The sequence below is a fragment of the Triturus cristatus genome, chromosome 8 (assembly GCF_964204655.1).
Source record: "Triturus cristatus chromosome 8, aTriCri1.1, whole genome shotgun sequence".
NCBI classification, from domain to species: domain Eukaryota; kingdom Metazoa; phylum Chordata; class Amphibia; order Caudata; family Salamandridae; genus Triturus; species Triturus cristatus.
The window spans coordinates 326,179,832-326,200,918 of record NC_140591.1 but is presented as its reverse complement, the minus strand read 5'-3'; the positions used below and the strand labels follow the sequence as shown (position 1 = coordinate 326,200,918).

At 43.6% G+C, this 21,087-nt stretch overlaps 1 protein-coding gene across 1 annotated transcript in view; it reads left to right on the top strand.

The window, feature by feature from the left end:
* USP12 (ubiquitin specific peptidase 12) overlaps positions 1-21,087 on the top strand; it is a 417,457-nt gene that overhangs the window by 343,679 nt on the left and 52,691 nt on the right. The window contains exon 6 of the mRNA XM_085621622.1: positions 12,535-12,618. Coding sequence (XP_085477748.1) covers positions 12,535-12,618 — 84 coding nt within the window. The remainder of the gene's footprint in view (positions 1-12,534; positions 12,619-21,087) is intronic.

Here is a 21,087-nt window from a genome sequence, read left to right as displayed (position 1 = left end):
CCTCTGTGCCATCTCGGGAACAGAGCTTGCTACTGTTTTACACTTATAATGATTAGCCGCTAAGATCTCAACTGAATTCAATAATGGAGAAAATAAGAAAATAAAATGTATAGGCCCAGCCCAGCCGGCCACGAGTGAGCGCAGATGGGCCCACCCTTGGCCTGGGCTTTGCCCGGGCGCATCCTGTGCCTCAGGAAGCAGCGGCACCTTTTTGGAGCAAGCGCGCCCCTGCCTCTTGGCAAGGACTCTTGGCGCGTGTAGTCTTTCCCCTGCTGGCCCCTGAAAAGGCCCCAGTAAGTAGGTCACCCCACCCAGGGTACCCCAAGCTTCTGTCTTGAACCTCAACATCATTCTCACACAGCTCATGGGCCCTCCCTTGAACCCATTAATTTGTGCCCTTAACTGTTTCTCTTCTGGAAGGTGGCTTTCCTAGTCACCATAACCTCTCTGTAAGTGAGCATCAAGCTCTTACACTCCAGGAACCTTTCTTTCAGGTGCACAATGACGAAGTTGACCCTAGGACGGAACCAGAATTCCTGCCTAAGGTGGTGTCTTCTTTCCACCTTAACCAGACCATTGAACTCCGGTGTTCTTCCCACACCTGAACTACATGGCAGAAAGGGCCCTTAACACACTAGATGTCAAGAGGGCTCTTATGTATTACATTGACAGGACAAAACCCTTCCGCAAAGCTCAGAAGCTCTGTCTTTTTCACAAAACCACACAAACTCCATGCTCAAGATGATCAGTCCAATGCATTTAAACCTGTTATGCTAAAGCCAAGAGGCATTCCCAGACTCAACTATACCCGCAAAAAGAGGGCATCCGTGGCTTTCCTAAGTAACAACCCGCTAGCTGACATACGTAAGGCAGCTTCTTGGTCCAACCAACACACTTTCATCAAGCATTACTATGTGGATGTGCTAGCTCATCAACAAGCCAACATTCTAACAGTTCTACGTACACTTTTCCAGGCCTCTGTAACATCCTCTAGCTAGCCACCGCTAAAGGGAGAACTGCTTTACAGTATATGCAAAGCATGTGTGTCTAAAACTATGCATGCCGCAATTGGAAAATGTTACCTTGTGAGCATCTGTTCATGGCATGTAGTGCAGCAGGTTCACATGTGACCATCCTTCCTCCACAGAAGCCTCCAGTTGTTTTAGGTACCTTTCTTCCTAACTCTTTGCATGGCCATTATCTTCTGTCTCTCTCTGCTCCATTTCATCCTCACCCATTGTGTGGGAAAAATAATTGTGCAATGGAGCCAATGACCAGGCAGAGCATGTGAATCTACAGGATTACATGCTACAAACAGATTGCTGCTAACAGGATATGTAAAATGTTCCTTCTTGTAATAGTGTATCTCAGAATTTAAGATCCGCCATCATTCAAGGGACGGTACCTGTGCATCCAGTCTCTCCAGCACAGACCAGATCCTTGGGTAGCATTTTTTTCAGCATATCAGTTACCATATGTAGAGCAGCTTGTACAAATATCTCTGTTCTGCATTCTAAATAACAAAGATGCCTCTGTCTATGTTCTTTGACAGGGCATTTCAGGTAGTTCTTTGTTTAGACTATTATGCAAGCTTTTATGTTGGCTTGAAATGTTGTGATTCATTAAGTACATAATGATCTCAATAATAGCACATTTAGATCTGTGGACAACAAATGTAAAATGTTCAAACAATTGCAGTGATGTCTCTGGTTGCCCCATTTTTCCAAATGGCCAAGTTAATGTTGCCTGGGTCATTTTTGCAGTCGTCACTGATGCCCCCCTTCCAGCCAGAAATAAGTTTTACATTGTAGGACGATTTTAATTGCATTACCAATAAACGTATGTATGGAAAATTCACAGTATCATCTTCACTGTTCAAAGCCTAAATTCTTATAAGCGGGGTCAGGTGAGGATTATCATAAATTAGCAACATGCCCTAGGGCGAAAGGTCAGATTCAACCATGAAGCCAACCAGTTGCACACTTAAATTAAGCATTTGTAAGATCATTAGTGTTTGGATATGATGGCATCATTTTAGCTTTGTCTATGCTTGTTTTTTGCTAAATATCATGGTTGAGAACGATCCGGGTCCCTGGTCTTTCACGAGAAAAATCATGCCTAGAATTCACAGATTTCCATATTAATCCCTGGCACTGAAGGGAACTACTTAGTGTGTGGATTTATTTGGTCCTTGTCAAAGGGCAGAACGTCGTTACTCAGATTGAAGTTAGCCAATGGCTGAAGTGGAGTGACCCATTGCCCCATGCTGTAGGCTTTTGTGGGTGAAAGAACAATGTGAATGACACAATAATAGACCAACATATGAAGAGAGCAGGATAAAAGCTCATAAGTAAATAATACATATAAATTTAAAAAAACAGATCTTCGCTAACGCCAGACCTCATGAGCATTACCATCAGTGGCATTCATATACTGATAAGGGGAGTTTAAAGATGAGTACCAAGACCATATATCATTGTTGCTTTTCTACAATCTGCTCTTTGGGTCTTTCCGTTTTGGGGAGCCTCAGCATTCATTCAAATGTTCAGCTTGCTTAGAACTGGGACTGGCAAATCCTTGCTCCTCCGGTAGCAATATAAGCACTCTTGCCACCACCTTTTGGGCAAAACCCTTCCTTATAAGCCTCTTCAAATTCAGTTGAATCTTTAGTATCCTCTCCGAAACCCGTACAGGTCTTGAATAAATACTGTTGAAAAGTGCCCCTTTTTGACAGTCAACCCCCACTTTTTGCCTGGTATCTGATGCAATTTTGACAGAATGTACACTGGGTTTCTGCTAACCAGGTCCCCAGTGCCAGATCTCTTTCCCGAAACTGTACAATTGTTCTCAAATTGGCAATACCTTTAGCACGCCCTATAAGTCCCCATTAAATGGTATACCTGGTATACGTAAGAGGGTCCTTAAGGGATGGAGCATGTATTATGCCACCCTAAAAGAACTCTCAACATCAACATGCAAACTGCCATTGCAAGCTGTGTGCTGTGGTGCAGAGAAAAGTGAAGACACAACCTGGCATATCTCCTGTGTGCCATGCCTGCAAACACTGCATGTAGTATAGGTAAGACACCCCTTTAGCACCCCTTACAGGGTGCATTATACTAAATGAGTTGGCACCAGGACAGGCAGGACAATTAGCTAGTAAGGAGTCATGCCCCCCACTCAGGCTAGTACCACACCTAAGGTGGGCTACCTGATGTGAACACAACTTTTAGAATTCCACCATCTTGATTTTGGTGGAATTAGGCTCTTAGTTATGCCCATTTCCCACCGGAAGTGGACACACAGGGGATGTAGACACCCTAAAGATAAGTAGCCTATTAGCTACTACCTGTCACTCCCCGTTAAGCCCCTAAATTGAGTATTTAGGTGGCACCCCGGACACCAGGAACTTAGATTTGACGGTTCAAGAAGAAGACGACACCAAGAGCCTTAGGAAAAAGCAAGACCTGAGCACTTGTGTTAACTTTTGGGGCTAAACCCCGCCTGCCACACTAAGTTGCAACAGTCTTGACCCAGCGATGCGTTCTGCAGCTGAACTCCTGCCAAGAACTCTGGTGGGGTGCCAGCACTTTGCAGATTGCCAGTAATCTCCCTTGGAGTAGAGAAGCTACTCCCCTGCAGTCCGTAGGCACCAAAATGCCAAGTCTGGTCGACAGAGTTGCTTCTCCCCGGCCAACCCGACACAGCAGCTCCTGAGGAAAAGGACCCTGTGCTCCTGAAGGTCAGGCCTGTCCCCTCACCTAGTCGAAGGACAGCAGGACCCATCAGAGCTGCAGGGGACCAATACCCAGGGTGCCAGACCCCTTGCATTAAGCAGAGACCTTTAAAGTCCAGTCGAGACTCCCAACAAATCCAAGACAAAGTAGCCATCTAGGGTCTTCAGCACCAAAGAGACCCACGCCCAAAGTAGCCCATCAATCCTGATTTTTGCACACTCAACCAGCGAGACCAAAAACTGCAGGATGCCAAGATGCACAGAGCCAGCTGACCTTCCTGCTCTGTACCCGAGCCGCCCAGCCCAGGTACCAATGAACCGACTGTGCTCTCTTGTCCCCCGGACCCTTGTGAGCCGAGGCCTACGTTAAGAGCTCCCGGACTTGTCCCCAAGTCCCCCACTGCAGCCTGTTTCCAGGTGGCCCCGGTATAGTGCACACAGCTACCAACGCAAACAGCACCTCTGCACCCGGTCACCCCAGGGCAGGTAAAGAGAATTTGCTGGTTGTACTTTGGACCTTGGCCCCCTACGACCGTAAGTCCCGAAGGAGAGCCCCAGAAACTGAACACAAAATTAAGAATTTTATAACCTGACTTTCTCCCATAGTAATGCATTGTGCGTAAAGACGCATTTAAGTGAACATTTTACTTACCTGCTAAAATTAATATCACTTACCTGCTAAAATCAATATAATAAAAAGTACTTACTTGCTATTGAAGTTCTTGGTATAAAAGTGTATATAAAAATACAACATCTTTTTCTAAATTGGTCTCGGATTTATTCTCGAGTGTGTGTGTCATTTATTGCCCACACTACCACAAAAGAGAGCATTTGGGACATCATTTATTCCTCTGTAAACCAATCGGGGTTTGCCTTTATTCTTTACCCAGTGCAACTCATTTTGGTCCACTATATAAAGAGCCAGCTTCCTACAAATACATTAAGCAGGGTGTCATGATTAGTAGGTGACTACCCATTGATGAAAATGTTAAATAATAGCATAAGTGAATTTCCCTTCAGCTAGTTTGGATTGTATCAGGAAAATTAGCCTTATACATTTGGATTGTGTCACCGGTAATATTTACTTCCAGTAGCATATTGAGGTGGACTTCCATGTGAAGGAGTGAATCTGTGTAGTTGCTCAGTGTTTGCCTGCCCGTGATCAACCTAATCCAACCAACAGTGCTGCACAGTTCACCCCCAGGAGTCTGGGTAAGTAACAGTGTTACGCAACAATTACAGCATACGTATTACATTATCTATTACTGTTATGTACATTGCCTGCGTAATAAAAAGTGTGTAAGAATAGAGTTATATCCTTGTGTGGTGCACTTGATTAACGTGACTGGTTTGGGCATTACACCATTCAGGTTTACTTCTGCTCTCAGGAGTGCATGGAGTGAAAAAAAAAAAACAGCTGTGATATACTTGGGTCCTAGCTCAGGTTGGCCAACGACATAGGGCCAACCCTTTTGACTGTCTCTATTAAATAGCTTCGCCTGGGCATTATGTTGCAGATCTGAGTTTATTTACTGAACTTTTCTGAATCTCCTATTTTCAGTGAGAGCGTTTCCAGTCTAAATACCAGGATTTCCCCCCAGAATGTTGCATAAAGATTAATAAGCATACTAGTGCTGTATAAACTGCAAAATACAACACTTTAACCTACCTTGTATGTGGCTGAGATCCTGGTGTCATCCATTGAAGCAGCCTACTGTCCTTTATCCTTGAATAAATTAAAAGTTCTTCCTGTGGACCCAGCAGTGAAGAGGCCTAAAAAACACCGGGAGTGGCCATCAGGCTCTGCAATCATATTGAGCTTCAGAGCTTCGAATTAAATTCTTCTATGGGTGTTTCTTCTGTGCATAGGGTGTCCATTGAAAGTTTAACTCCTACCCAATTTAGATGTACATAACATCAATTCTGTCAATGCTTTCACTCCGATATAACAAACATTTTGAAAGGCTTCCATTATGTCACTTTCTATAAACCGAGATCCACAATCCTTAGTAGTGATATTTCTGGATTTAAGCTTATTTCTGGTAGACCTCCAGTGTAAAGGCTGACAACGCAGGAGGCTTGTTCTCCAGCTAATTCTTGATGGTGTCTAAGGATTGCAATTCACGAGGGGCATAATGGGCTGGTTCCTTCAGAGCTTGCAGTCACTATTTTCACCAGTCATCCTTCTTTCCACCATTAAACATTCTGATCTTACCTCCATGTGTTTTGTAGAATGTTTACAGCTTCCATTCCAAAGATATAACAGTTTTATGCTCTTGCTAGACTTCTAGAAAAAAACAATCTTCCTCTATGTCCAGACTAGATATGATGCAAGCGTTGAAGGGGTGTGGTGAGTTGAGGCAGTGGGCTGCGAGCAGTGCGAGAAGCGACTGACATGGTCAAGCCTCCTGTTTGCCAAGACCAGACTGGACACAAGGCCGGACTCCAGACCTCCAGGCTATGCCAAGTTCACGAGAGGCTAACTGGGAAGACTTGAATGGAAATTCTTTGTGATACACCACTTGGTCCTACAGCCTCTGACGCCAGAACGCTGGGATGTCTAACAGGCCTCACTGAGCAATGAGAACTGAGGTGAGAGACGTCTGAAACACTCGCGCAGAGATTTGCAGCCTGCCAGAGCACCCCCCCTCTTCTAGTCTGTCCTGACGCCTGAGGGCTCTCTAATCTAAGGGGCTCTCATAGGTACGCCTAGTGGCTAAAGTCCCTATTCTATTGGATTTGTAGAGCGCATGGCTACCCAGATGCGTCCCAGCGCTAACATCCAGTCGACACGAATCTGCCAACAAGCACTACCAGGTGGTTCCTAGCCAGAAGACAACTAATTTACAAACAACCAGGTTTTAAGGGATTACCTAAAGGTAAGCCCATTGTGCATTAAGCACCAGCGCTCTCCTGTATCTGAAAGAAACACGTTAGTTCGATTCCTCACCTTAGAATATCCCCAGGCGTCCGGCTGGATCCGGAAAGATTTTTGTAGCAATACCCCTTGAGCGTCGCTAGGAGTCGTCTGCGGCTCCGCATCCGTCGTTGGCGTCGTGCGCCGGAATGACGTCGTCGGAGTACTTGGACGCCGCCCTCGCGCGCTGACGCCAGTTCTTCTTTTTTCCGCACCAGACAGCGCCGATCCGGGAAGAGCTTACCCCTTAGTCAATTTTTGACTAAACTTTTTGACTCTTTTTGACGGACCATCGCCGGTGCCTTTACTGCCTGGGGGCCGACCACGCCGCGGAGTCGTGCCCCGATTGTCAGGCCTTGACCTCGAAGGCTAGGCGGGAGCGGTCCCGTAAGCTCCGCGCCGCTCACGGTCAAAGGCCAGGAGGAGGTCCAAGGACCGTTCGCGGAGCCGCAGTCACCATCATCGCTCGTCGGGCTCGAAGTCTTCGGGTAAGTCGAAGCGATCAAAAGTCCAAGAGGCGACACCGCTCTTCGGACTCCCCTCGCCGGTCGCGCAACTCGGCCGAGGGTCACAGACTTCAGGAGGCAAGTCAAATGGCATCAACTGCCGCCGCTCAATCTCCACGCATGGAGGTGGAGGCTGGACAGGTTCGGGTGGAGGACCGTCCCCTGCTGCTGCGACAGAAGTTCCTCCTGAAGAGGCAGTCGTATCGGGGGATCGATTGACATACTGAGTAGCTCGGGATACCAGAACCTTCGTGCCCAATCCGGAGGCACTAAGATAACTTGGGCCCGGTCGTGCCTGATCTTCTTCAGCACTCTGGACAGAAGTGGTATAGGCGGAAAGGCGTACAACAGACCACAACCCCACTCGCAACGAAAAGCGTCTCCGAGCGAGTGCTGCCTTGGAAATTCCAACGCGCAGAACTGCTGACATTGCGCGTTCTCTTCAGTGGCGAATAGATCTAACCAAGGCTCTCCCCACTGCAGAAAGAGACCTTGCGCCACGTCCGAGTTCAGACGCCATTCGTGATCCATCATGCACCGGCGGCTGAGTTAGTCTGCTCTGGCGTTCAGAGAGCCCGCCAGATGTTGAACCACCAGGGTGATGCCCTGGTGTTCCAGCCAGACACTATACGCCTGCCGGTGGAACAAATTTGTGGCATGGTGCACAGCAAAGGCTGTGGATCCCCTTTCCGCCCCTCTTTCTGAGGTTCTACTCTTTCTTTGGCCCAGCAAGGCTCTGCTTTGGGCACCTCGAAAGGTTATCTTAATGCAATCTCTGCCTTCTTACGGCTTCCTTATCAGCCTTCTCTTTTCAAGTCACCTGTTGTTTCCCGTTTTCTCAAAGGCATTACTCACATGTTCCCTCCTGTCCCATTCGTAATGCCTCAGTGGGACTTGAATCTTGTTCTGACTTTTCTTATGTGCGCTCCTTTTGAGCCTCTTCACAATTGTCCCATTTATCTTCTGACCATGAAAACTGCTTTCCTGGTAGCTATCACCTCGGCTAGACGGGTGAGTGAGCTCCAGGCTCTGTCATCTAAGCCTCCCTTTCTTTCTGTTCATCCAGACAAGGTTGTCCTCCGGCCTCGTCCTTCTTTTCTACCGAAAGTGGTGACCCCCTTTCACATCAGGCAATCTGTCACGTTGCCCACCTTCTTTCCGCCTCCGCATCCTTCAAAAGAGGAAGAGAGGCTCCACCGTCTGGACCCAAAACGGGCGCTGTCCTTTTATTTGGACCGCACCAAACAGTTCCGGGTGGACGACCAACTTTTTGTTGGATACGTAGGAGCTAAGAAGGGAAAAGCGGTACACAAACGGACCATCTCACGGTGGGTCGTGTTGTGTATTAAACTTTGTTAATCCTTGGCAAAAAAGGACCCCTCCTGTTGGGTGGGGGGCCCATTCCACCCGGGCCACAGCGGCTACTCTACTGCCCTGGGCGTGGGAGTTCCCTTGCGGGACATCTGTCAGGCGGCGACGTGGGCTTCACTGCACACGTTTGCCAAGCACTATTGCCTGGACAGCCAAGTCTGGAGAGACGTCTTCTTTGGCCGTTCTGTTCTCCAGGACTTTCTGGTGTGATCTTGGTTCGCAGACCCACTACCGGGGTTGGTATTGCTGGGGTATCTATTCTAAGATGAGGAATCTAACTAACGTGTTTCTTTCAGATGAACAAGTTACTTACCTTTGGTAAAGATGTATCTGTAAGAAACATTAGTTAGTTAAGATTCCTCACCGACCCACCCATCCTCCCTGTTCTGCGAACTGACATCTAGGGTTAAGGTTATCCTTTTCAGCGCCCTAGATTTTTTGGCACCAGTGTCGGTCTCTTGCATGGCTCTGCGTTCCTGGCGCGGAAAGCTATGTACAAGAACTGACATCAGCGCGCGAGGGCGTCGTCTAAGTACTCGGACGTCATTCCGGCGCACAACGCCAACGACTGACGCGTAGCCGCAGACGACGCCTAGCGACGCGCAAGGGGTATTGCTACACAAATCTTTCCGGATCCAGCCTGACGCCTGGGGATATTCTAAGGTGAGGAATCTAACTAATGTTTCTTACAGATACATCGTTACCGAAGGTAAGTAACTTGTTCTTTATGTGCCTCAAAGGGTGCAGTGGGTTATCAGACGAATAAATAGACAAGGGTAATCACCTACAACATTGTAATTTAAGCATTTATCCACTCTTAGTCAGCCTCTCTAAATTTAATTTTCGTCAGCTTGAAAGGCAAAAGTCTTTGCGTCACTTTCTTAATGTTCCAGATGTAATTGAAGCTTAGCAATTAAAATTCCTAGCTACAAACTAATCTACTTTTTCTTTAGTCCCATAAGATTTACTCTGCTAATGATTATTTCCAGTCTCTTACTGGATTTATTCTCATTAGACACTATAGATTCAAGAAATATATCTCATCATTATTTTTATTCATCTGCATCTTCTATTAAATCACCTAAGTCAAGGTGCCGATAGAATGTATGGGTCATTCTCTATGCACAAGATATATATAAGTAAGATAATAAAGTTATTTCTGATGTCTTCCAAGAAAATTATTTGACACCTCCCAAAACCTAGGATTCTTTTATGGCCAGCAATAGCTCCACAATTTCTTCATGGTCTGGGAGGTAGTTATCTAAATCGTGGCATATAATTAACATGTTGATTAATAGTGAAATTGTGCATTTGGGAAAGGATAGCAAATGATTTGCAGGATTCTACATCTTATCCAGGACCAACCCTTACTTAGCGTCTGTCCAGAAGCTCTTTAGATTAATATTCTACTCTTACTGAAAGAGGTATATATAATATTGATAATATTAGGAGTGGCACTAGATTTGTGGCAGCCAATAAATCTAGGAGCTTTGTCACCAGTTCAATAAAAATCAAACAGGAGAAACATAATATTGCGACTAGATGCTATTGTGACTTGCCGACATATTGTCATGCAGCCAGATATTAATGTGACTTGCAGTTTTGATATTGGATGCGAGAAGGCTTTGACTCCGTGTCAAAGAATTGGAAAATTGCACGTTTATTTTATGAAATGTCTTCTCAGTAATTATGCAAGCTGTATATATTTGAATAGTTGCCACCACGTACAAGAACGTGTTAAATGTCAACCAATCCGGTTTTTCTGCAGGAGCAAAACAAGGTTATTACATTCTAATCTTTCTTGATATTATAAATTGGAATCACTATTGGTTGATTTGCCAGAGATACGTAATGTAAAGGTATTAAAGCAGGTAACTTGTATTATATTATCTACTTTCGCTGATAATTTTATTTTTATTTTGATAGTCATTCCAGGTTTTCCTGTTGTATTCAGGTATACTGCGGAGTTATTTGGTGTTCACTTGATTGTGCAAAATAAGATTTTCCCCTTTTAAGCTCCACATGTCTATCATACATGCTGGTAGACTCTGGTCTTCTGTGGGTGCTTCCCCGTTCAGAGATTTGATGATAATATTATTCAAAATATAAGCAAACTTATCTCATGATATTTTGAAAGGACGCGATCATGTAGTAAAGATACAATGTGCAGGTGTTGCTGTTAATATCTAGTGACATAAAGGTGGAATTGACCCCAGTAAATGGCATTACTTCTTATCTGTCATTTACTGAGTCTGCTTCCTGTCCCATTTTCTGCTTCTTAAAGGCATTTAACTGTCTTATTTCACATGGTATATAGAAGCGAAAAGAGGCACATATTACTACAGTTAGACACAACAATGAACATTTCCCATTGTGATGGCAGCTATCTTTATTCCTGAACCTATATCTGGAATTGAAAGACCCCTGTTGATGTTCCAAGATCATGGATGCTTGCTTTAGTGCCATACACAGCCTAGCAGATCGCCTTGCACCGCTTTCATCCAACTCTTTCACTTCTGCCGAGTGCGGACACTATGTAACAAGCGGTATATGCCAGAACTGTGATCCAAAATGCTGAAGATCAAATAAACTAAATGCCAGTGGTGGAGGGACTAGACAAAGGACTTGAGCTTCATGTTTAAAGGAACAGTAAAGCACTACAAATCTGTCTTGCATAAAGCTAAGCCAGGCTTCATCATTTCTAATCTGGGATCCTCCACCAACTTCCGTTGTGACCTTTTTAAGGTAATTAACACATTTCATCACCCATCTGCTGCTACTGAGGTCATCCCTCACTCCCATGCCTTGTGTGACAATCTGGCTAGGTACTTATCAAAAATTCTTCCTATTAATGAAGAAATAAGACTAAGAATGAAAGTGCATCCGTTCGTCCCTTACAGTCTTCTTTGAACCCTTTCACCCATTTCTTTCCACAGTGTTTAGTCTACTTTAGCGTGGAAGAGTGAGATAAAATCAACACTGCTCTTCATCGAATTTGACTCACTTGCTCATCCTTGCCCAGTGACTATTCTTAAAGATCTTCTCTCTCACATTGGTACTCCAGACCAGCAAGTCAGTATTACCTCCTTGACATATGGAGTCGTCCCAGTTGTGTTCAAGAAGGGAGCCATTACGCCTCGTATTAAAAACCCATTGCTTAACACTTGCGACCTGAAGAATTACCTTTCCATTACCACTTTTCAGCCATCACTAATACCATGGAAAATACATTTGCCAGGGAGGGTGCTAAACATTGAGACAAATTAATTACTAGAGGAGACCCAGACAGTTCTGCTCAGGTCAGAACACGGAATTCACCTACGTGTCCATTTGAGATGAACTTCACATTTGGCAGGGTGAAAGGCTGGCAATTGGCCTATTGTTATTGGACGGAAATGTGGTGTTTAATATGGTCAAACATTTTATCTGGATAGATCTTCTTGAAAACCCAGTGCCGAAAGGATGGCCTATTGTTGGTCATAAGCCTTTTTGCCTAGTAACTGTGTTGATATCGCCACCGTTCGTCATTCAACTCTATTTTCAAGGGATGCTTTAAGAGTAGTACACTCTTTATCCCTTTATTTTACATATCCCATCACACAGCTCAACTCAGATCCCCTTTTCCTTTTTCCAGCATTGAAGAAAATAGTTACAAAGGTAAAGAAAAAAAGGGGACGTGTTATTCCTCTTCAGACAGGTTCGCACCTCCTTTAGTCACCTGTGCATCAAGCATTTCCACAGAGAAGGTAGATTAAAGTAGTTCTGTAGTGAGCGAATTTCTGACAGGAAAAAAATCAGTTCCAGAAAAAAATGCAGTTTAGTGCTTTATTATAGACACCAATCGAAGAGGATTGCTTATAACTGAACCTTGTGCTTTGATGGATGGGTTTAGTTAATACAGCTGCTGTTTTAATGTGTTTGGATTGTACAATTTATTTAAGGTGACAAACATGCTTCACTCAGTATCAACCTTGATCACATGTATTGTGTTTTATTGTGTCTAGGGGTTTTAGCAACACGGAAACACTGTGCAGTGAATACAAATACTACTGTGAAGAGTGTCGCAGCAAACAGGAAGCACATAAAAGGTACTATATGTTAAAGTGATGTCTTTTCAGTAATATTTTGAAGTTACTTAATTGGGAGAAATACTCCGGGACAATGTGGTCTGGGGTCATTTTACTTTGTGCCATTTTGAGCTGATTCAAACCCTTCTACATTGTTCGGGCTGGTTTGCATGGATCACTATACTAGGATGTGCATAACAGACAAACTAAGAGGCTTAAGCCTCGCTGCATCACCGGAATCCAATATGGATCTCCATTCTTCCATTACCAAAATCCGAAGGTTCTGTCATTCTTTAGTGGCTGAAGCCAAACTGTGATGGGCCCAGTAATTGAATGTAAGAAGACCGTTGTTTAGCAACAAACATTTCCAGCCCTTTGCCCAATGCTGGTAAGAGATTGACTGGATGATAGTGGTCAGTCAATGCAGGAACCTAAGTATGCTTTATAAACACCCCCCTTTTCCATTATTCCAAACAATTTCGAATATAGTTTGGCGTTCGTGAAATCAGCAAGATATCAAAGTAGCTTTTAGAAATCAGGATAGGCAGGTTCAATAGAATGAATAATAACAAATATATTATTGTCCCTCGTCACTTACGCTAGTGTTAGCAATGGGGTATGTGGGGGAGGATGTTGTCTCACCTCTGGAGCTCTATAATATCATATTAATAGGGAGTATAGAAGGCTGTTAATATCTGGGCATGTCAGATCTAACTGCACATTGCTTTTTAAATGTTGGCATGTTCCTTAAACTCTCTTTTGATGGAAATAAACTCTGTATTGAGGTATACAGATATGCATCACAGCCAACTTCTGCCTGGGCGACCTGCACCACATTCCCCAGTGACATCGCAGACTTTGTCACACCCCTCATCATCAACACCAGCACCTTCATCCGATCACCAGCCCAAGCACACTTGCTGAAAGCCATCAAGAACCATAACAGCTAGATCACTGCATGCGGCGACACCCTGGCTCTGCTCAAGCGGAACCCAATGGCATGAGCCCTACCACAGCCCAACTTGTACACTAGGAACTGCAAGCAACTGGAGTGCGAATGGAGGACAAGTCAAGACACCATGGATAAAGACATCTTCACATCAGCCCTAAGATACTACCACCAGCAGATACAGAACACCAAGTGCACAACTCTTACAGTTCACATTGATACTAGCACTAACAGCAGTAAGGAAATTTTCCCTATCATCAAACATTTCACTGTGCCTCCTGCCGCCTCCAGCAACATCACCTCCTCACTAGACCTTTGTGACAAGCTCTCGGAATTGTTCTGTAAGAAAGTCTCCTTCATATACAGCAACTACGACCCTCAATTGGATCACATCACTGTTGCAACTAAATTTCCCATCACTGCCGATGAACAAACCCTTACTCGTGGCATGCTGTCGCCACTGTCGAAATCACTGCTTTCATGAAGACCATCCAGTCTGGGGCTCTTTCTGACCGTTGTCCCACCAGGCCTTTACCAAGACTCCTACCGATCAGTGAAGCATTAACACCCATCCTCAATGCCTCCTTCGACTCAGCCACATTTCTGGACACCTGGAAACATGACACTCATGCCCCCGCTCAAGCAACCATCCACTGACTACAGACCCATCGCCCACCTACTATATCCAGCTAAGATCTTAGAGAAACTAATCAACCAATGCCTCAGCAACCACTTGCTCCTTGAAACCACACAGTCCGGATTCAGGCCCAAGCGCAATACAAATCAAATCAAGAGTTTTATTTTGACAGTACATGTCATAAAAGCAATATAAATAATGAAAACCATAAAAATCATACAGATATTATACTTGATATCCAAAGCACAACATACATTAAAAAAAAATGGGTCCTCGTCATAGCCCTATTAACCAAAATAGATCCTTCTAGCTTCCAATACGTTATTTTGATATTAAAACAACTAACATTTTGTCTTGGGTCTTATGACCCACATCCATCCAAAGAACTTGGCAACAGAAGTTGCATATTGCGGGGAGGAATCTGAGCGCAATATTCTCTGCGCGGCACTGGTACTTCTGGTATCCAAATTCTTGCAGGTCGGCCTCAACCATTTTTTCCACGGACCTGCATAAGGGGGGCAAACTAATAGAACGTGGGAGTATGTTTCTTTTTGATCTGCACAAATGGGGCATTTGTTGTCAGCATTGGGAGACCACTTGCTTGTGAAAGATTTTAGTGGGAGAGTACCTGCCTGGAATTGATAGTATAGTCTCCTATCAAAGGGCTTTGAAAAGGATGTCCCAATATGACTCATACCGAGGGGTAGGCTAAAATTCTAGGCACCTCCCTGTCAATGAGGTGCTCTCGGTTGCTCTAAGGTTGTTTATCATGATCATAAGCCAATATGGTACTTTCATATTTTCTTTAGAAGGGAACTGTGCGTGCATTGGATTCTCCCAAAGGTGCTGCATTTTGCTCAATGTACTCTTGATGTTGTGGAGCCAGCCAATCTTGTGTGAGTGGTCGGCCTCTATGGCATCACTAAGAGCATCAGCATAGTTAGCCAACTCGGAATTTGACCACATTCTGTACCGGTATTAAATAGGGCGAAATCTTGCTACATCTTCCAAGGATTTTCAACCTAGATCATTGAGCAGAGGTTTAAGAGGGGTGCTTTGTGGAAGGCTTGTAATAGTTCAAAGAAATGTATTTTCTGCTGAGACGAGTGGAATCAAATTTGCGAAGCCCCAAAGTTCAGACCCGTTTAAGACTGAGCCCGCTACTTTGGTATCATAAATCTGCAGTACAGAACTAATCAGCTTTGTAAATTAGGTTTTTAGTTCTTTGGCTAATGCGCCTACTAGTTGACGATGTTTAAAGGCCATAATTTTGATTTGGGGCCTCCAACTCAATTTCTTGGCTAGAGTGACTCCTAGATACCTAAAAACATATGTTTGTTCTAGGGGCTCCCCGTCAAGTTTTTCGATGCCCCTAAATGATCGATGCTTGTTAAAAACCATGAATTTTGTTTTAGCTGTGTTAATTACTAATCCTCATATACTGCAGAAGTCTTCAAAGCAGGAAAGTGCATGTTGCAATCCACTCAGGTTTTTTGAGGTTATGAGCGTGTCATCTACGAATATTAAAATGGAAATCTTCGAGCCTGCGAGAACCGTTGCGTCGGTTGGGTAAGTTGCTAAAAATTGGGATATTTAGTTCAAAAGAGAAAATAATGTTGGGGCCATAACGCACCCTTGGCTTACCCCCTTCAATACTAGGAATCTATTGGTGATATTGTCCTGGGCTACCACAGTACAGAAGCAGCATTCATCGCCACCACAGATGACATCTGCATGATCCATGACCGAGAAGACAGGGCAGCCCTCATTCTCTTGACTGCTCATCAGGGGACTGCATTAGATTGGCTTCCAAGAACCCGCTGGCTGCCGGATCTGCACATTCTTAACGATTTGAATACAAGCTGTGAGCCTGGCTCTGGCATCTTACTCCTCTGAAGCATGCAAACTCATCTGCGGAGGGATTAAAGGTTCATTGCTCTGCCCCACCCTCTTCAGTGCATACATGATCCCTCTGGCCAAGGTTATCTGCACACACATCATCAACCTCTTCTCCTACGCAGTCGACACACACTACTCATACTCTTCCTCTTTGATAAGATCCCCAACACAAGAAACCAGTTCACCGCCTGCAAGACCGAAGCCGCTAACTGGATGAAAGTCAACAGTCTCAAGCTCAATACTGACAAGACAGAAGTAGTGATCTTCAGCAAGAACCCCTCTCCATGGGATTCCAGCTGGTGGCCGGCATAACTGACCCACAACCAGATCCTTCGACAGGAACATCAGAATAATCATCAAGAGCAAACTGGGCATGACCGCACAATTCAACGCCGTCATTGCATCCTTCTTCCACATCCTGAAAATTCTGAGGAAGATCTTCAAATCGCTCCCAAGCAACAATAGCTTTTAAATCTCTTTGTATTGTCTTTAAAGACCTACATGACAGTGGACCAGTGCCCTTACAAAACGGACTAAAATGATACTCCCCCGGGAGGTGTCTCCACTCTGCCACTGACAAATATTTCGAAACTTAGGAAGACCAGACACGCCTTTATGGTTGGACCTGCCCAATCTAGAATCAGCTCCCATCGGGTCCTATACGGATCTTTTGCAAATTAGGAAAGCCCTGAAAAGCTGCCTCTTCCCGCAGTAACCCTGTTTATATTGAAGCACTTGCCACTTTTGGTACTATTTCAGTTGCAGTGTATCCCCTCCACTTTCTTCCTCTTTTTTTTCCCCCTGAGTTCCTGTGAGTCTTGTTTAGTGCCAGGATACCATTACGGTCACAGTTCTGGACCATGTATTTATTTAATAATGATTGTCAATGTTTAACCATGCTTGTATATCTGCTTTTATGGCCTTGAGCCGAAATAAAGCTTATACGAATGAACAAAATGCTGTGTAGTGATTATCTAGCTTGCAATGCTTGTGAGATTGTAGCTTGTGGAGACAGCGCCGTTCACTCAATTTTACACCGCATTGGTGCCGTATTCATGATTTTAATTAAAAATAATTGTACTATTTTAAGGACCGTGCTAGCTGCTTTTAGGCATTACAATTCTAAAGTAGGTTTAGCTCTCTCACTTAGTCCAGAGGAAAATCAGCCTTCCCAATGCATGGTGTTTAAGGTACGGAGTGCTGAATTGACGATTATCTTTCTCAAATGGCATTGCTACAGCTTGTGTACGATTTTGCTTGTTACCTGTTACCATGACGCCATGGCAAGAGAAACTCTGGTGGTTATGGAGATGCAGCTTGCTTTTTTTGATATATGAAAAACATGAATGTATTTTGCAGTGTTATTGTGTTCATGCTGTATTCACAAGCGACTTTCTTAAATGAAATCTGCACCCATTGTGTTGAACATTTCACTCAAGGCTATGTAAACACCTTGAAAGTTTCTACGTGGTAGTGGTCTTGCAACATTCAAACATTGGAGAGCGCTCAGTTCTAGTCTAAAGTTGTAGTTTAGCGAATTTTTCTGTAGGTGCTGAACATTTTCAAAAATATAATTAAATGTTTAGTAATTGTATTCTCGTGTTTCCCTGTTCTAAATTTAGACATTTTCCAAATGACGGTGGTGAAAAACCTGGCACATAGTTATTCTTGTTGACCTGGCAACCAGTAAAAATAGTGGGTTATTTTTAAGGCTCCCTGTTTTCCGTTTTTACTGATTTTGACAGAAAAATAGACAGAAAACATTCATTTTCTTGTCTGTATTTATTTTTACATGTGGATAAAAACGGAAATTGGGTTGCTTTTTGAGTAATTCTAAATATGGTCTGCCAGGCCAATAGATGTGTGGATTGATAGATAAGGGGGTTAAAAAGAAATTAATTTTAGTAAAGAGGATTCAACAGCAGTAGATGTGCACAAGGTTGATACTTAAATTTGCATATTGTCATATAAGGGCACTGATTTATCTTCTGCAGGTGTTCACAGCACTGAAACCTGGCAGACATTCAAGCATGAGTGCATATTTATCGGTTAAATAAATGTAGAAATCTACTAATTGCAGCTTAATGTTTTCACAAAACCCCAAATAAATATGGGTAAATACAGATAAAATTAGCAAAAAATAAATATGGACAAATACAGATGGAAATGGCAAAAAAAAAACATAAAACCGGGAGCCCTAGTTATTTTCTATTCATGATTTAGGAAGTTATACTTGCCGTTAACGGTGATTTGTTTCAATTAGTTTTGTAGTGACAATACTCTGGGAGGGGGGGCTGACTACTGACAGGTTAGAACAGAATGACGTCATTCAGGGAACCAGAACGAAACAACTAGACCCCTGCCCATTACCCACCCCTGCTGCACCGCCTCCCCCTCCCATACATACATACACACACACACGCTCAACTCTACTTGGGTATTTGGGAAGGTGCTGTGATTAACTCAATGCATATTAGAGGTTTTTCTCTGAATCATATGCAATTTAGTTTGTGGTCATTTTGTAAAGGGTCTCTCTTTCATTTTGTCATCCATGGCGCCGGCCAGACGAGGAGCAGCCCGATGATGAAGCATGACACCCAACTGGGTGTGTGAGGGCATTTCATTCCAAATGTCTGACTCTGTAGCCTACTATCCTTTGTATATTGCTGAATTTGAAATCATTCAGGAACAGCACAACTTTAATTTTCATATTGCATTTGGGCAACTGTGCTGGACCTCGTGTATAAAAGCCCTTTGTCCCTCTATTTGTGAATACAGGATAATGTAATGTCAGTTCTGGCCTCCACCCCCTGTGCCAGAGAAATAACAGTTTTGCCCTCATATGTATCTGAGAAATATGCGTTTCAAAACCCTGACTCAGTAGAATACAGGCACACGCCTAAAGGAATTCTGCTTTTTAAGTGCAACCTTTTTGGCTCTTTTAAACAACCAGGCATACGTCATGAACTCTCAGTTCTCACTCTCATTACCTTTTATGTTGAGAAACCAGCAATACAGTTTTAATAGAATATGTTCATACGATTGCCCATATTACTTATTTCCAATGTACTCAAATTTTCCATTCTTGTTGAATAGCCCTTTTCAATAGCCTCTTGGATCTCTCGGATAAAACACACCTCCAGGGTATTACAAAGAAGTAAGTGTGCATTCTGTGTCTTGGCTGTGCAAGTATTGTCTTGCTTTGAAGTAGTTTTGACATGATTATTTCGCGCCAAACACTGAAACCCCTTCTTGTTTTAATATGATGAAACATATAGGTTAACACTTTCCATATTCTCCTGTTCTTTAACTTCCTCGTATGCCTACTAAGTAATCCACTTCCAAAAGAAAATATTTGCTTTGCTCCACTCGTAACTGAAAAGGGCTAACCACGGCAAACACAACTTTTTCCTAAAACATGTCAAGGCATACCAAAGGCACCAATGGTGGACATAGTTTTGTGACACTCACCTAACTTTAATCATTCTAGCCACATTCTTATGGTCTTTTTCACATTTAATTCTCGTGGAGATTCCAGAAACTAAGCTTCACTGTTTTTTGTCATGCATATGCTCTGCTACTTGCCGAAAAATGCTTCAACGCCTCTTCAAGTATAGTAAGCGCTATATAAATACAATAAAAATATTCCCAGATGCATTTAATGTCCTGGTCTTATCACTAGCCATCTATGTCTCCAGTGGAACAATCTTCCCCCCTAGATGTATGAATTCATTTTCTCAAGATAGTTCATTGAAGACTTTCCAGAATTGTGTTATACTGCCTTCTCGATATCCATTTATTGGTTATACTATTCTCAAATGATTCCTTACTTCTAATACACTCCTTCAAATTATCCTTTTTCTTTTCCTCTCTCTGAATAGCTTTATATCCCTCATAACTTATGCCTTCACTCTTGTATTCACTCCATGCCTCTTTTCTGATTTGCCACTTTTTTGTTGGCATGCAATATAAGAACTCTGCATTTGCATTGCTTGCTCCAAGGTGATTCTCTACGAATAGCGATATTCATTATACCATCTACGGTAAGCAAATTGTTAGCAGCTTATGATCACTTCCTTTTAACAAACTTTGTGTCCCACAAGATATGTCTGAATTATTGACCCACATATATGCAACCATCTTTTCCACATCTCTTCTCCACTAGTGCGTGTCTTTGAAGCATAGGCAACTAAATATCCCTTCTGAACTTAAATTTAACACAGCTCTTCCCCAATTCCATCCTTAATACCATCAGACATTAACTAACATTTTAACTCGAAGTTGAAACTTTTAAGATGGTTTTCACAACAAATTGATAATTTCATCTTTTCAGAAGGATAAGCAAACTGAACATCTTTATTTAGGAAGCATGCTAGCAGGTAATTGAGCTTAGCAACATTTGTTGTTGCTTGAGTTATATTCTGCCAAATTTAAGAAGGATCTTAACTCGTTCAAGTCTGGGTTTACTTCTTGCTCAGTGCTGCCACTAATCTCTACAACTGGCCGTGCATGTTAGTCTGCAGTTCACGGATGCTCCTTGTAAGTATAGAATACACATTCACCATAAACCCGGTCTGACAGGGCTGTTTTGGCCGTTTGTGCGGAGGGACGCAGCTCCTCCCCCTTGGCTTGCCTTATTTTCGGTGGCAACACATTTAAGGCATATATGTGCACGGGCTCACAGCGGGCATGCCACTGGCACGCCAAAGGCAAGCCCGTCCGCGTCCGGCCCAATGCCAACGCCAGCCATGCTGCCCCCCTCAATAAAAATACTACCATCTTCTGGACACGAGACTCCCTTTTGAGTCGGAGGAAGACGGCATGCCGAGGTGGTCATGCTATAGATCTAGTGAGTGAAGAACTCCCTTTTGCAAAAACTGTAACTTTGTCATAGGGAACACTGAGGGACCACAAGGAAACACTAGAGCAACCCCACTAAGCATGAGGTTAATGATCCCAGGAGACCGAGTAAAAGCCTGCCTTAATTCCAGGTCTCTACCTAAAC